We start from the raw sequence: 18,669 nt of genomic DNA, 5'->3' as shown, positions 1-18,669 counted from the left end.
TAATCATCACAATTAAATGAAATAAACATTTGAAATATATCAGTCTGTGTGTAATGAATGAATATAATATTCAAATTTCACTTTTTGAATGGAATTACTGAAATAAATCAACTTTTTGATGATATTCTAATTATATGACCAGCACCTGTATAGTAAAGTGTAATTTATGCCTGTGTTCAAAGCTGAATTTTCAGCATCATTACTCCAGTCTTCAGTGTCACATGATCCTTCAGAAATCACTATAATATGATGATTTGATGATCCAGAAACATTTATGATTATTATTATCAGTGTTGAAAACTGTGTTTGTGGAACCATCATATATTTATAGAAAGTGTAAAAGAACAGCATTTACTTGGAATAAAATCTTTTGTAACATTATAAATGTTTTTACTGTCACTTTTGATCAATTTAATTTAATTTTGATCAATATTAATTAAAATAAATAGTGCTGGCCAACAATTAATCGCATCCAAAAAATAAATGTTTGTGTTGACATAATATATGTGTGTGTGTGTAGTGTGTATAATTATTTTGTATATATAAATAAACACACATGCATTTATATATTTAAGAAAAATTTGTTATTTATATATAAAAAAAAAATATATATATATATATATATATATTTATATATAATATAAATTATGTATAAATATATATTCAGTATATACATGCAAATATTTCTTAAATGTATACATGCATATGTGTGTGTATTTATATACAAAATAATTATACACACTACACACACACACATATATTATGTAAACACAAACATTTATTTTTTGGATGCGATTAATCGCGACTAATCGTTGCCAGCATTAAAAAAAAACATAACTCTTACTGACCTCAAAATGTTGAACAGTAATGTAATGTAATTTACTGTAATAGAATATAATGTAATATAATGTCCTGTAACATAATCTAAAGTGCTGTATTGTAATGATATAAAATATATAATATAATATACTGTAATATAATGTAATGTAATATATAATAAATGTCTGTCCACATCTGAATCTACAGGACATTGACAGACTCGACTCAAACAGTTCAAGCTGGGTGATGCTGATAAGATTGAATCTTTAAGAATTACTGCAAACATAATCCTGAGGTTAACACATAAATCAATAGTCTGATGTTAGACGGCTAATGAGAAGGGCTACTGGGAAATATAACGCGCTTTAGCATTCAAAGCATTGAGCCGCTGGTGAAACGGTTTGCCTTCAGGCTAGAGAGAGAAAAGAAGACGACATGCTCCAGTTTCAGCTCAGAAAACCTGGACAGATATTAATCCTCCAGACGCAGCAATGGCAGAATTCATAACACTGTACATATTATGGAAGTAAAATAATGCCAAATGTTTTTGAAACAAAAAAGCTTGTTGCACTGCTTAAAAAAATTAGTATTGCATTAACAGTGCTTGCATTTCTTTAATGCACTGTATTTTTAGGGCTTGCATTGTTATGGGCTGAAACCTTTCACACATATTTTCATGATTAAAGAGTCAATAATCGATATTTACCTTTCAGAGTTCACTTAAAAAATGTTAATTCTGCAGCAGATTATGAATCTGTAATCCACTGATATTCCTGCAGTTCCCGGATGTGAAATGTTGAATTTTCTGTTCGAATTTAAACCACTGAATTTGTGGAAGCGAAATAAAATGGACTGAAAATTGCCTGTCGAATATTTTCGTTGTTTTTTTTTCAAACAGAATTAACATTTTGGAAGTGAAATCTGAAAAATGAATAATATGGGTTATTGACTTTTTTGTAATGAAAATGTGTGTGAAATGTTTTGAATGGAAATATTCACAGCTTAAATATACGACCATGTTGAATTTCAGCCCGTAAAAATGCAAGCCCTGAAAATACAATGCATTCAAATGCAAGCAGGGTTAATGCAATGCATGTTTTTTTCAAGCAGTGCAATTCAACAAGCTTTTTGGTTTCAAAAACATTTGGCATTATATTACTTCCATAAAATATACAATATTCAATTCCTGAACAGAAAGACGTGTGTGTGTGTGTGTGTGTGTGTGTGTGTGTGTGTGTGTGTGTGTGTGTGTGTGTGTGTGTGTGTGTGTGTGTGTGTGTGTGTGTGTGTGTGTGTGATGGGTAGGGTTAGGGATCGGGTTAGTGTGTGGTGTGTGTGTGTGTGTGTGTGTGTGTGTGTGTGTGTTTGGACAGGGTCTGATTGAATTTCAGGGAAGTTTCCAGGCTGTTTTTGTGATGCAGACGCAGTCGAGCTGCAAACAAATCAAACGTATTTCAAATGTCTGATGTCAGACTGTGAAAGCGGCGTGAAGCGGATTGACGGCCTTCTACTAAAGCCAGATCAAAGCCAGCATTAGTGTCTGATTAACTGGATTGCTTATGTAAATATCTCCTGAACACCGTGACGGACACACAGATGAATCCATTCCTGCTCAACAATTTAGGCTTTCATTAAATATGCAGATAACTATAATATGTGTTTTAGTGCCAGTCAAGTTTCAAAACAGCTTTACAGAAAATCATAATGTTAATGTTTATAATATCTTAATATTTCCATGCATATTAGTCTTATTTCTATGCAATAATATAGTTACATTTTGAGATTATATAAATAATCAAGTAGTTGAGATTTGCATGAGTGTTGTAAAGAAATCGAACGGTGCTTAAACTAAGTCCTTGTTCGGGGGGTGAACACTTATGCATATAGTTATTGCAAGTCTTTTATTCATTTATTTTTTCTCTGAAATGGGTCACTTTTGTTTGACTTTTTAAAAAATATTTATACAAGACAATGTAGTTTAAATGTTTCAACAATATAACAATCACGTTTTTACAGAAGTTTTACAGAAAAACATGATGTTAATGTTTATAATATCTTAATATCTTCATGCATAATAGTCACATTTCTGTGCAATAATATAGTTACATTTTGAGATGATATAAATACTCACGCAGGTGAGATTTGCAGCGGAAATATACATGTGCTGTAATGAAATCAAACAGTCCTAGTTCAGGGGGGTGAACACTTATGCAGTTAGTTATCGCAAGTCTTTTATTCATTTATTTTTACCTCTGAAATGGGTCACTTTTTTGTTTTGACTTTTCTAATGTATACACTGTATCGCTGAGACATGATATCAATCACGCAGTTGAGATTTGCTATAAAGCGTACAAACAGAGATTGCACCGCATGTATCCGGGTAAGGTAGTGAAAGTGAATGAATCTGACTCTGTGCAATAATATAGTTACATTTTGAGACGATATAAATAATCAAGCGGTTGAGATTTCCATGAGTCTTGTAATGAAATCAAACTGTGCTTCAACTCAGGGGGGTGAACACTTATGCAGTTAGTTATTGCAAGTCTTTTATTCGTTTATTTTTCTCTCTGAAATGGGTCACTTTGGTTTGACTTTTTTATATATTTAGACACTAATCGCTGAGACTATTTTACATTTGCCTTACCGTCTGAGAGAGTGGTGATGAGCGGGTCCTGGTCGGAGAGGCCGGGACCATGTCGGTTCACCGCCAGCACTCGTAGAGAATATTCAGTGAACTTCTTCAGTCCCTCCATTCTGTAGCTCTGACCGACAACCTCCACATTCTGACCGAGAGAAAGACAATCTCACGTAAGACAGAAAGAATATTGCAGTATTTATTCTAAATGGTTTACGGGTGCGCATCATTATTGCTTTAATAATGTTGAATCAGAATAAGTTCCTCTTGCAGCATCTCTTCTCTTCTCTGATGATGTGGGCGGGGCTATAACCTGTCACTCACTTGAGATCAGCCAATAGCAAACCACAACCATCCAATCAATTCCCCACAGACACAATCAAGCCCCGCCCACATCTGTTCTTGTTCCAGAAGCGTTTCACTCGAATATGGGTGATTCTGCAACTACGGGCACTTTTGACTATCCCAATTTTAAAAAAATCAACCTCCATGAATTTAAATTTTAACCATCACAGTCTGTAATACATATAAAAATTTACACAAAATAGAATGTAGTCGTTAAGATTTTAATCTGGAACATGTTTATTTTTTATGTTTTTCGGGTCATCTTCTTAAAAAGTGTCCTTACCGCAACGTTACAATAACGTTAATTTTTTACATTTTTCTTTAGTAATTTCTATAAAAAAAAATATATATTTAAATAGCTTTTTCAAATTTGATGCAATTTTGTAAATACTGATATAAAAAAATTATATACAAAATAGGGAATTTCATGTTTTTTTCTAATCCATGTAAAAAATGTACAGTAACCTTAGATGTCAATTGTTTCCATACACACAAAAGATAACATATTTAACTTTTTATGACAGATGTTGCAATTTCAATGTGTTAATCATTTCAGCTTAAGTGTAAAAATACTTTTTTGCAAATGAAAATGTGAAAAAATTTAAAATAGAGCAGTGCTGCGGTAATGACATCTTGTGTCGGTAAGGACACGATGTTAAAATCTAGGGTTAAAAAATGGCATGTTTATATATATACTAATATGTATACTAATATATACTTCAGTACTAATAATATACAGAATATTTGTAATTTAATATACAGTAAACCTTGAATTTGTCTCTACCGCAACACAAGGTCTTTACCGCAACACCTACATTTGCTGCGGTAAAGACATGTTGCGGAAATGACATTTTTCCTAATATTTTAGCTAATTGGCAGCTAGCAAGGCCTACCACATTAGTTTTGACTCTTAGCATCTTAATATACATGAATTTAACAGTAATATACATTTATTTTTAAAATGTAGTTAAAAATACAAAATTATTAAGCTGAATGGTAAGGACGCACAATAAATACTAGAGCAGAAAAGATGATGTTTACCTTATTTTTTTGGTATCCTGTGAGTGAGGTAGTGTGGTGGCCCAGTCTGTCAGCAATGTGCTCAAGTGATAATTTCTGTTTCAATAGAAACTAGACTTGTTTGTGTTCGATAAAATTTCATAACAAAAGCTTTTTTTCATTGTTGCGTTAAGGACTCGAAAGTGTGGGACAGGCACATTTAGTTAAAAAAATCATAAAAATTATCAATTAATAATACAAAGAATTTTAAGATACTGTAAATGAATCTGTATATTAAACAATTCCATTTGAAATAATATCAAATTGTAATTAAATTAGCTTATTTTATGTATCTCAACATTGAGACCACAGGTGTGGGACATTAACAAAAATGGTGTTTTGAGCTATAAATGCTTCATAATATTATATTTAATCACATTAATCAGTAATTATATTTTTTGTCAATGTCTGTAATGGCACTGTGAATATATTTATGAAACATCAAATGACAAATTTTAACATAAATCTAAAATTTCACTGCTGGGACTTAAAAGTGCCCGTAGTTGCAGAATCACCCATATACGGCACAATAGAGGAGAAAAGACCAGTGTCTCTTTGCAATGGGAGGGGTTTATGCTAATGAGTCCTTGCTAAGCTCCGCCTTAGAAACATTATTAACTCCTAGCACACTGTAAAAAAATATTTTTTGAAGTTGTAAATAAAACCAAGTTTACTGGTGTACATTTTACAAGAAAATACTATTTCGGTTTTTCTGATTTATATGCAATTTCTGAGAGAAAATTAGTTTGAATCAATCAATCCAATTTGTTTCAATCATTCTTTTTTGCACAGTTAGCCATATAAACTACATTCATACTTTACAAACTGAATACAGATTTATGCTGATTCTAATCAATTAGATGCATGCATTTTGATGATTATTGAAATAAAATAAAAAAGAAGTATGCCATGTTTTTTAGTTTTGTTTTTTTTGAGTGCAGAAATCTGACCGGTTTCATTTATGCATGACAGACTATTATGCATTACATTCTGTAAATTACAAGTTTATTAGTTTCGTTTTGTTAAAACTGTGTAATTCAAACATTTTTTATGCAAAAAAAAAAAAAAATCTTAAATTTAGGCCTAATTATTTTTTAGAGTCTGTGAAAGATCCGTGTGTTTGAGAGCAATCGCTATAAAATGAAGCTTTTAAACACATGACAGTAGGATTTAACACTTTCTTTAGAGAAAAATAGCAGATGTAAGATGCTTCGTAATGTTGCTCTTTATTCCAGCCATGTAAAAAACAATATCTGATTAATCTGCAGCACTTTATCAGATCAGTTCTGAAAACCAATCCATTCCTATAGATGGTTCAGTGAAGTCTGTCGATTGAGCTGATGTTAAAACACTCACAGAGAACCAGCTCTTACTGTAGTATTGGCTGGTAAGTGCATGTCTGTCCTGTCGTTCACCCTAAAGCTCATGAAAGTTTGATCTCGTTGAGAGAGAGCATCAGTCATGAAAGATCTGCTGCTCTTTCTTCTTTAAAACACTGTAATGGTGACAGACTCCAGCAGAGATGATTGAGATCATCGTACAGTCAGGAGACCAACACAAGCGCTTTAGAGATCAGCCATTATCAGAACGGAAACATTTTACTAGCAAAAGATAAAATCAACTGCATTTTAACATTTTCTGAAGAAAACGCAAGTGGTGTTTCAACATGCAAAAACTGGCCTTCGAGATGCTGAGCTGCTGTGGGTGGTTGTTAGGATGTTGCTATGCGGTTGCCAAGGTGTTGCTACGGAGTGTTTTTTCAATTTTTTAAATACAATAATATTATTATTACAATATACTTCTGATTTTTTAAAATATTTGTATTAAATAATAATCATATAAATAAATACATATACACCCACTGGATTTCAGACAGCATGCGTGTAAATGAACTCATTGTGTGTTTCCATTGTGAAACTGGCAGCGCATATATTTTTACTTGCGGGCAACCTGACAAATTAAAACCTCCATGGTTTACCATTTGAAAATGAAGAAATTAAGATGTAAATATTAGTAGAAAGGATTCACTTGCGCTTCAGCCTACTTGGTGCTCACGGAAAAGGAAACAAAAATCTAAGAAAAAAGACCCAAGGTCTAGCTAGGACCAAGGAGCAGGACCGGAGCACAGAACGTTTTAAATACTTTTTATTAGTACAAAATGACTAACGTTTCGACATCCATGCGTCAGAGTTCTTCTTTTGACTCTGAAGAAGACGCAGGGACGTCGAAACGTTAGTCATTTTGTATATAGTTATAGTTACTGAAAGAGATTTGAGCTGGAAAAAGCGGACCTAAGTATGAACATTCAAACTTTTCAGGTTTTTCCCAAATCGTTCAGTCCTACAAGGATTTTGCATTGAAAAAACGTTAAAGTGTGAAGGTCTGCCGGTCTGGATCTCGGGTCGAGTCTCACCTGCTCTTTGCCGGTGGAGGTCTCGGTCCAGAGCAGCCGGTAGCTCTGAATGGGCCCGTTGGCGTGAGCGGGAGGATCCCAGGACGCCTCGATGGACGTCGGAGACGCCGCTTCTGCCTGAAGATTCTCCACTGGACCTGGAACCAGAACTGCACAAACACACACACAATGTTTAAATGTACTTCATTCTGATTATTTCACATTTAACAAAAGTATAACACTTTAAAGGTCATTAAAAACTTTTATATTTCAGTATTTTTCTGTTTGTTTTGGTCACATCGCTCTAAACTCAGGGCTGCAGAGAGGAAGAGGTGCAAATCGAAAGATCCCAATCACTTCTCTGCAAAGGCTAAAATGACATACTACCACGACAAAATGAACAATTCTTCTGACTCTCGCACGCTTTTAAAAACCTTCTCCTCTCTTCTTAACCCTCCTCCTCCTTCACCAACCCTAACAGATGATGATTTTGCCACATTCTTCATAAATTTTCAATTTTCCACACCCCAAACTGACACACACATCTTAAAAGCAAACACACACACTCATCCTTTCCAATCACCTGCAACCTGTCCGCTTGATGTTCTCCCCTCTCGTCTCCTTCAAACTCTTTCTTCTTCAGTTGTTCCTGCACTCACTCATTCAAATCAAATCCTCTCTTCACACTGGTATCTTTCCCACAGCATTTAAGAGGCTCTGATAACCCACTGTTTAAGAAACCCACTCTAAATCCAGCACTTAGAAAACTACAGACTGGTGTCCCTTCTTCCATTCATTGCTAAAACACAAGAACAAGTCGTTTTCAACCAAATCTCTGCCTTTCTTACACAGAACAACCTCCTGGACAACAAACAGTCTGGTTTCAGAAGCGTCACTCAGCTGAGACGGCCCTGCTCTCGGTTACCGAAGCATGTGTGTGTGTGTGTGTGTGTGTGTGTGTGTGACCTGTCCTGCTTTCAGTTACTGAAGCTCTGAGACTCAAGAGCAGCTTCCGAATCCTCAGTCCCATCCTGCTGGATCTGCTGCGTTTGACACAGTTAACCACCAGATCCTCCTGTCAACCCTCATGAAGAAGGGCATCTTATGAAGTTCAGGTCTTCCCTCTCAGCAGGTCCTTCAGGGTGTCGTGGAGGGGTGAGTGTCTAAGACCAACATCTTGCTACTGGAGTGCCTCAGGGCTCAGTGCTGGGACTGTTTCTCTTCTACATCTACATGTCATTAATAGCATCTGTCATTCAGAAACATGATTTCTCCCATCACTGTTATCATCTAGCTACTGGAGTGCCTCAGGGCTCAGTGCTGGGACCACTGTTCTTCTCCATCTACATGTCATTCAGAAACATGGTTTTTCCCATCACTGCTACACTGATGACACACAACTCTACCTCTCATTCGCTGCTCGCATCTCAGCCTGACAGGCATTTCTTGCTGGATAAAGGACCACCACCTTCAACGAAACATTGCGAAGACAGAACTGCTTGTGATCCCGGCCAACCCAACACTTCATCACAACTTCTCCATTCAGCTGTAGGTTTGTCATCCATAACTCCACCCAGGACAGCCAAGAACCCTGGAGTTGTGATTGATTATCAGCTAAACTTCACAGACTTCCAACTTCCAAGCTCATGTTCACTCCAGACTGGACTATTGTAATGCTCTCCTTCCAGCATCAGTCAAACCTCTGCAACTGATCCAGATGCTGCAGCAAGAGTGTGTTTATCGAGCTGAAGAGACACACGTATGCACAATTACTTCCTGATTTTCGATAAGCCAGCTCGGCCATTTCCGGTGAACATTCTGTACTCACTGTACATCCACACAAAACCATCAATGGTTGAATTTTTAATGTTGTATTTATATTTTAATGCCGTTATCACACTTACCTAATTTGCCATTAAAGCAGTTTTATTGATTGCAATAAAGACTTGAAGCTTATGTGAACGTTGGAATAAGAAACGCGATGCCTGTAATTGGACACGCACACGCAACATTTTTTCAGCACTTCAAATGTTATTTTGAATCTAATGACCAAAAACAATAAATATGACTATTTAAAATAGAAAGGAGTCACTTGCGCTTCAGCCTAGTTAGTGCTCACGGAACAGGACACAAATATCTGAGGAAAAGGAGCCAAGGTCTAGCTAGGACCAAAAAGCAGGACCGGAGCACAGAGAGTTCTAATGTTTGTATTAGTACAGAATGACTAACGTTTCGACGCCATGCGTCTTCTTCAGAGTCTTCAGAGTCCACTCTGAAGAAGACGCATGGCGTTGAAACGTTAGTCATTCTGTACTAATAAAAATATTAAAACTCTCTGTGCTCCGTTCCTGCTCCTTGGTCCTAGCTAGACCTTGAGTCCTTTTCCTCATGACTATTTAAGTGTCTATATTCTGATTATAAACTAAGTATTAATATATTTATGCTGTTAAAGCTACCTCAGGACATTGAAGATACCAACACACCATCAAGTTATATTTCACCGGAGGTTTTCCAGCTGGCTTATATGGAAGTTTTAAAGAACGCTCATAGTCTATTCCTCTCCCCATAAACCTGCACTGGCTACTAATTGCCGCATAACCATCTGAAACATGTCAGACAGGAGCGAGTGCGCACGCAGAAGAGTTCCACATTTAGAATGCTATTCATAATTCAGCAACGGAGAAAAGAGTTGGAAGTGTGTTAGTCTTTCAGGGTGTTTGTGAGGATGAGCTGGAATTTGGATGTAAAGGTCAGACGGCTCAATCTTTCCACTCATTCTCCATTAGAAAGGTTAAGAGCTCAAGTGTGTACGTGTATGTTTGTGTGTGTGTGTGTGTGTGTCAGCACCTCTGATAATAAAACGACATCTCTCATACTGCTCATCTATGGTCTTGTTCACAAAGCAGCAGAATATGGTTGTCAGTTCTGAATTTGAATCCTTAATACAATTATGTTCACACTCAGTTCAGTACAGGAGTGACAACAGCATTCTATAACCAAACTCACTCCTGTTCATTTTCAGGACTCAAAACCGCATTTTCGGAAAACCAGCGGACCGGACTGGACGACTAGTTGTCTGTCACTCATACAGCGGGAGAGAGTCGCTCTGCGCAGCACAAATGCCAGTCTACTTTGTTTAGTGAGTTTTAATGTGTGGTTTCGGTAACTCACAGTGACGGAGAGAGATGAGCTGTGTGTCTTCTGAAGGTTTTGGATCCAGTCACTGTTCTCCTGCTGCCGTCAGTTTTGTGTTCTACACACGACTCAAATGTTCCGCTCTCCACACAGATATAAAACGCTGCTGTCAGTTGATGAACATTTGACGGATGAACTCGCAGCTCGATTGGACTCTTGTCATACCAAAATTGATAAGACTTAGGAGTTTTATGGATGTTGCCATCTTTGATATTTCTTTGGTTACTGCTGCTTTGGTTTGACGGTAAGAGAATATAGGCTTTACTCCCTTTGCACATTGGAGACGCTAGTGTAAGTTGCATTTTTGTACTTTTCGAGTCTCACACCTATAAGTAAATATGGGTTTGACATTTGAACGTAGCCTTTGTGACTTCTGGAGGAAACTAAATGAAGACATTTCAAGCATTGCACAGGATTGTTGACCTTTACAAATGACATATTAAGATATTAGGGCTGTCAGTTTTAATAGTCATAAAAATTAGAATTTCGAATATACATTTTATTAAAAAAAAAACCCTGCACATTCAAATGCAAAAATGGTGTGTCAAGATGTGCGTGAGACATGATGATGACGTAACTGACGCAGCGTTTTTGTTAGCTTATCCAGTACAGCGCGGTGCGGCTCCGCTGTTAATTTGTAGTCTTCCTAAAAGTCTTCCTGCTGATGAATACCCTCTCAGTTAGTGGCAAAAATCGTGCAACGACATACTTGACCATACTTGCACATCAGTCAGATCTGAGTGTGTGTGTTTTCATCAGCTGGAAACACAGTCAACAGAATGCGCTCAGCCTTCGCTGCAGATCAAGTTGAGCATCTGGTGTTTTTGACGAACAAAATGTAGACAATACAGTACTTTTCCCCTCTAACATTAAGTATTGCCTTTAGAATTTGAATATAATTATATTTTTGCTAATATTTATGAAAGAAATTTCCAATTTAGCTTTTCAGCCATTTTGACAGTCCTATAAGATATTAAATCTTGTTTTCTGAAAACAAGAACAAATATCCGCCAATTTGGTCAGAAAAATAAACTTAATTCAAAGGGAAAATATTTAAAGCAGATATTTTTTCTTGTTTTAAGCCTAAACTCATTCACATACACTTCAATCATGTTGCTTCTCCAGTAAATGCGTCTTGGTTTTAGAAGACAAAAAAGCTTAACTTTTTGGTAGTGTTCACTGTAAGAATCATGGTACTCACGCTCGGGCTGTGTGGACAGTCGGATGGCCCCTGAACTCTCTCCGGGCCCCTGCTCGTTGAACGCGATGACTCTGAAGGAGTACGTGGTCTCCGGTCTGAGATTGCTGACCGTCAGCTGCAGACTCTCGGCCTCTGTGACGTTAATGGATCGCTCCCTGCGGCAAACACGCAAACACGCAAACACGCAAACACGCTCAGAGAAACAATAACAGTTTTCAAACAGGTTTTCATATATTCCATATGAGCAGTATTCACGTCACACCCCAAGGAATAAACCCAATATACACCCCAATATACCAAGGAACAATATTCCATAACACTTTGTTCACATCCGTGTTGCTCTTTGGAGACAGTCATTTACACAGATCTCTAAGTAACAACATCTAGCTACTGGAGTGCCTCAGGGCTCAGTGCTGGGACAGCTATTCTTCTCCATCTACACTACCAGTCAAAAGTTTTGGATCGGTAAGATTTTGAATGTTTTTAAAAGAAGTCTCTTATGTTCACCAAGGCTGCATTTATTTGATTAAAAATACAAAAATGTAATATGTTAAATATTATGACAATTTAAAATAACTTTTTTCTATTTTAATTCATTTTATAGCATCATTACTCCACTCTTCAATGACACATGGTCCTTCAGAAATAATTCTAATATGATGATTTGATACTAAAGAAACATTTATGATTGTTATCAATGTTGAAAACAGGATCAATATTGTTATGATCAATGTTTATTTGAGGATTCTGATGAATTGATGGATTGATGAACAGAACAGCATTTATTTGAAATAGAATCTTTTGTAACATTATAAATGTCTTTCATGTGACTTTTGATCAATTTAATTCATCCTTGATGAATAATAGTATTGATTTCTTTTATATTATTTCAGGGCTCACTGCTGGGACCGCTTCTCTTCTTAATCTACATGTCATCACTAGGATCTGTCATTCAGAAACATGGTTTATCCCATCACTGTTATCATCTTGCTACTGGAGTGCCTCAGGGCTCAGTGCTGGGACCACGGTTCTTCTCCATCTACATGTCATCACTAGGATCTGTCATTCAGAAACATGGTTTATCTCATCACTGTTATCATCTAGCTACTGGAGTGCCTCAGGGCTCAGTGCTGGAACTGCTTCTCTTCTCCATCTACATGTCATCACTAGCATCTGTCATTCAGAAACATGGTTTATCACATCACTGTTATCATCTAGCTACTGGAGTGCCTCAGGACTCAGTGCTAGGACCGTCATCTACATGTCATCACAATAGCAAACCACAACGATCCAATCAATTCCTAATAGACAAAATCAAGCCCCGTCCTACATTAGTTAGAGAAAAGACGAGCACAACTTCCCTTTCATGCCGTCTTCATTGGCGAACACGTACCTGTTGATTCCCTCCTCGGAGAAGAAGACTCCATACGTCAGGATGGTCCCACGCGTGTCCTCCGGGGGGCGCCACCCGAGGCGCACGAAACGACTGGACACGAGGACGGGGGCCACGTCACGGGGAGCAGAAGGGAGGACGCCTGAGCTCGGGGTAACTGGGGGGGGAGGAGAGGAGTAAGTCAAAGAGGAAGTGCGGGGCAACGGGGGCTGAGAAGGCTGAGGGGGCGGGGCATTGGCCGTGGCCTCTGTGACCGGGGAGGAACAGAGGGGGAGGGGCATGAGGGAAGGGGAGGGGCGAGGGAGGGGAGGGGAGGGGCAGAACATAACAGAACGAGAGGAGTGTGACCGATGGAATGAGTAGATAAGGAAAGAAAACACAAACAAACAGAAGACATCAGGAAGAAAAGAAAAGAGAGCCATAAGGAAGATCACAGCATCAGAGATCAGGTAAAACACAGACAATTAACACACACACACACACACACACACACACACACACACACACACTCGATTACACAGCAGCCAGAGACAGAATGAGATGAAAGCGAGCGTTCTACGAGATTAGAGACTGAATGCAAATAAAGGCCCCCTGATATACAAGCGAAATTGGTGTGATGTCATTTCAGATCAAATAGCTCTAGCTCTGGTTGGTAAACACCTACAAACTACCATTGGTCCATGTGCTGATTACCTAATAGGTAGGTGTGGCTCGGAGGCCCCGCCTTCTTTGAGATAAATTACTTCTGTTCAGTTCATCAATGTTAGACGCGAGTAAAAACACAAAAAGACCTGCTTTATAGTAGAAACTAACTTTATAATAATAATTCTAACTGAATTACACACTGACAGTAGCCAAGTTTCCATTACCCTTCAAATTACGCTAATTGAAATTGCGAATTGAAAATACGCCCAATAAAAACACATCAATTTCACAAAAAAATCCTATATATCGCGAAAAGGTTTTTACGCTTGAATGAGGTGATTTTTCAGGCAATTTGAAAATGGAACATTTCGTAAAATTGCAATGGAAACTGTTTTTACATATTTACGGGTCACCTGACGTAAATGGCGCATTATGTTTGGACAATTAGCAGGACAGAGTTCTTCATTAAACTCACAAAAGATAAAAAGTATTACGGGAATACTGAATTCTAAACAACAAAGAAATGCCACAATTTACCAATTTTATCAATTTTTAGAAAATACTGCAAAAGTATTGTGCGAATCTGTAAAGGAAACGTGGCTACTGTGTTTCATGTTTAATACTGTGAAGCTGCAGCTTTAAATCAAGCTATCGTATAAAGTGCTTAATAAACGTGACTGAATCTCAGAGCTGCTGCAAACATCTCCACATCTCTATGATCAGATGCTTTCTGAACTGCTGTTTTCACATTTTTATTGTTTTTATTTTGTTATTGAGAGGAAAGAGCACGGCACTTATTTACATATTCATCTAAATGTGGGCGGAGTCAGGATATTCACTGCAAAGGTGTTTTAGACTAAGTGAAAAAGAAGAACTGAGTATATCAGGACCTTAAAACACACATTTAATGAACAGAAGAGCATCTTTCCAGATGTTCAGAGTAACATCCGTCCCTGTGTGTGAGTGTGTGTGTGTGTGTGTGTGTGTGTGTGTGTGTGTGTGTGTGTGTGTGTGTGTGTGTGTGTGTGTGTGTGTGTGTGTCAGCATGTGTCTGATAGTGATTTCACAGTTCTGATGAGGTTCTCTCAATGTCATACAGCACATTCGCACTCACAAACACACACACTATCACCAGGGAATTACTGTTACAACACACACACACACACACACACACACACACACACACACACACACACACACACACACACACACACACACACACACACACTGGGTTTTCATGTTTTATGGTGACTTTCCATAGATGGCTGATATTGTAAGTGGCTCATTACAAGCCCCTGATGATCTGCCTATAGAGAGCCTCATCTGAGCACATTTAAACGCTGGAGCTTCTCGTCGCGACACACAAAAGGCACCGAGGATCACGTGCGTCATCACCGGAGCCTGGCGTATTAGTCTCTGCGGTAGAGAACACGCTCTGCTGAATTTCTACAGCTAAGCAGACAATGTTCCCTGAAGACGCTGTAGTTTGAGGTGAATAAGAACATCAGGCTTTTCAGAGAGGATTTTCATCACAGTGAGACTGAAACACGAGAGCAAACGTGACTCTGGCCAGCAGGAACGAGCATGAGGAGACCTGGTGCACGCTTTACTATAGTACAACCACACTTTACTGTCACATAACCTGCTTATACAGACTTCAGATGACGCAAACTGTCAATCAACATGCAGTAATGCTATATTTTCTGAATGCCATAATCATTTGTTAACAAACAAGTATTCATTACTTCAATGAGCTCATTGTATCTGCCTTCAATTATTACTTTGTTAAAATGAATACATTTTTCACTAACTGTGATTTTTTATAGATTTCTGAAAAATATAACTTAGTCTCCTCTGAAATTGGAATATGGACTCATGCATTTTCTGTAAAGCTGCTTTGAAACGATGTGTATTGTGAAAAGCGCTATACAAATAAATGAGAATTGAATTGAATTATACTGCTTGTACAGAAGCAGTGAATGATTCTGTGACGTTCTTTCAATGTTCAGTTGCAATCAATTTAATTAAGTTTTATTTCTATAGCGCTTTCACAAAACTAGAGAATAGTAGTGTACAATACCAGCTCACACATCAGCAAAGAGTGTGATGATATATAATCTACATATGAGTCTTTAATTCGGATACAACGGAAGCCATGATCTCAGATCAACTCTATAATCATAGATGAATCTTTGTGAATTAACAATAACACTGAAAATCATCAGGATCTTCCTCAGTATTTCTGTCTATACAATACAAATGCAAAGAATAATAGTTGCTAATGACCTGTACATTAACAAACTAACAATCACTCTGCAAATAATAATAAATGCATGTTTTTTTATTATTATGCAAGCTTGTTTTCACCATGGAATAAAAAAATAAAACATTTAACTTTTTATCTGTGAGTTTCGAGTTTATATCTCATAATTCTGACCTTTTTTAAATCTTTTAATTGCTTATAGGGCATGTGTATTGCTCATTTGTTTTAATTCAGCCTCACTGGAGCAGAATTTTATTTTCAGATCGAAATCAAAATCAGATCCTAACCAGTGAACACTTCTCAAACCATCAGGATTTAAACTCTTTAAGATATTTAAACCAGTAGCTGCAAATATTTATTAAAAACGGTTATTTAAAATTAGCCTTAAAATATACTACATAGATATTCAGATGGCGTGTTGGTGATAATTTGTACGTTTACAGTCAACAATCATTCCGCTCAATGATCCTAAATAAATAATAAAGCATATGTTTGTTTACTGCACAACTGAAGAGCTCAAACCTTGACCTCCGTTTCAAACACTACAAGCTGAAAACTGAACATCGGATAAACATCAGACGCAGCTTCGACTGAATCCATTTCCAGCTGACCTTCATGACCCGAACCCCGCTGAGACATTCTCACACACACACACACACACACACACACACACACACACACACACACACACACACACACACACACACACACACACACACACACACACACACACACACACACACACACTGCTAAACACACACATGCACTGCTAAACACAATGCAAACACTCCTACTCAGCTGAAGGGTTTAATGCATCACTCTCTGCTTCATCACACACACACACACACACACTCTCTTTCACACACACACACACACACACACACAAACGCACAGGCACAGGCACAAACACACACATACACACACAACCGCACAGGCACACACACACAAACGCACACACACACACACACACACACACACACACACACACGCACACACGCACACACACACGCACACACACACACACACACCTGAGCACTGAACAATATAATTTTTCATTTCAAACCAAGATTATCGCCATACATTTTACAACAAAATACTATTTCAGTCTTTCTACTTCTAAATGTCAAAATGTGTTGCTTGCTGTTTCTTTCTTTGTTTCTTTATTGTTTCAAAGTAACCAGACGCAATGCAAGATTCCAGCAACAAGCAGTTTGTCTGTCCGCACCAGATGCGACGCAACTACTAGACACAACAAAATCAATCAAAAATCATAGCCAATCAGATGAGGGTGTGGGCGGAGTCACAACTAAATCAATCACAAAAAACAGCCAATCAGGAGAGCCTGTGAGCGGAGTCACAACCAAATCAATCACAAAAAACAGCCAATCAGAAGAGCGTATGGGCAGAGTCACAACCAAATCAATCACAAAAACAGCCAATCAGGAGAGCGTGTGGGCGGAGTCACAACCAAATCGCGTGTGGGCGGAGTCACAACCAAACCAATCACAAAAAACAGCCAATCAGAAGGGCGTGTGGGCGGAGACACAACCAAATCGATCACAAAAACAGCGAATCAGGAGAGCGTGTGGGCGGAGTCACAACCAAATCGCGTGTGGGCGGAGACACAACCAAACCAATTGCAAAAAACAGCCAGTCAGAAGGGCGTGTGGGCGGAGTCACAACCAAATCGCGTGTGGGCGGAGTCACAACCAAACCAATCACAAAAAACAGCCAGTCAGAAGGGCGTGTGGGCGGAGACATAACCAAATCGATCACAAAAACAGCCAATCAGGAGAGCGTGTGGGCGGAGTCACAACCAAATCGCGTGTTGGCGGAGTCACAACCAAATCGCGTGTGGGCGGAGTCACAACCAAACCAATCACAAAAAACAGCCAGTCAAAAGGGAGTGTGGGCGGAGTCACAACCAAATCGATCACAAAAACAGCCAATCAGGAGACCGTCTGGGCGGAGTCACAACCAAATCACGTGTTGGCGGAGTCACAACCAAACCAATCACAAAAAACAGCCAATCAGAAGGGCGTGTGGGCGGAGACACAACCAAATCGATCACAAAAACAGCGAATCAGGAGAGCGTGTGGGCGGAGTCACAACCAAATCGCGTGTGGGCGGAGACACAACCAAACCAATTGCAAAAAACAGCCAGTCAGAAGGGCGTGTGGGCGGAGTCACAACCAAATCGCGTGTGGGCGGAGTCACAACCAAATCGCGTGTGGGCGGAGTCACAACCAAACCAATCACAAAAAACAGCCAGTCAGAAGGGCGTGTGGGCGGAGACATAACCAAATCGATCACAAAAACAGCCAATCAGGAGAGCTTGTGGGCGGAGTCACAACCAAATCGCGTGTTGGCGGAGTCACAACCAAATCGCGTGTGGGCGGAGTCACAACCAAACCAATCACAAAAAACAGCCAGTCAGAAGGGAGTGTGGGCGGAGGCACAACCAAATCGATCACAAAAACAGCCAATCAGGAGACCGTCTGGGCGGAGTCACAACCAAATCACGTGTTGGCGGAGTCACAACCAAACCAATCACAAAAAACAGACAATCAGAAGGGAGTGTGGGCGGAGTCACAACCAAATCGATCACAAAAACAGCCAATCAGGAGAGTGTGTGGGCGGAGTCGATCTTCGCTCGCAACCAAACCAATCAGAAACATTTAAGTAATAAATATTACATAAATAAATATTACAACATTATTAA

The 18,669-nt window shown here is 38.4% G+C and overlaps 1 protein-coding gene across 4 annotated transcripts in view; it reads right to left on the bottom strand.

Moving 5' to 3' along the window:
* The window catches only part of dcc (DCC netrin 1 receptor), a 285,242-nt gene that overhangs the window by 90,009 nt on the left and 176,564 nt on the right, over positions 1-18,669 (bottom strand). For 2 of the 4 annotated variants that reach the window (XM_077222396.1, XM_077222405.1), the window contains exons 8-11: positions 13,040-13,286; positions 11,647-11,801; positions 7,272-7,420; positions 3,464-3,602 (exon numbers count right to left, since the gene is read on the bottom strand). In XM_077222396.1, coding sequence (XP_077078511.1) covers positions 3,464-3,602; positions 7,272-7,420; positions 11,647-11,801; positions 13,040-13,286 — 690 coding nt within the window. The remainder of the gene's footprint in view (positions 1-3,463; positions 3,603-7,271; positions 7,421-11,646; positions 11,802-13,039; positions 13,287-18,669) is intronic. The other 2 variants (XM_077222415.1, XM_077222425.1) reach the window with 1 other exon arrangement.

This window comes from Siphateles boraxobius, unplaced genomic scaffold, assembly GCF_051911475.1.
Source record: "Siphateles boraxobius isolate OS27281-9 unplaced genomic scaffold, OSU_SipBor_1 120, whole genome shotgun sequence".
Lineage (NCBI taxonomy): Eukaryota > Metazoa > Chordata > Actinopteri > Cypriniformes > Leuciscidae > Siphateles > Siphateles boraxobius.
The sequence above is the reverse complement of the archived record's forward strand: the minus strand, read 5'-3'. Positions and strand labels throughout refer to the sequence as shown.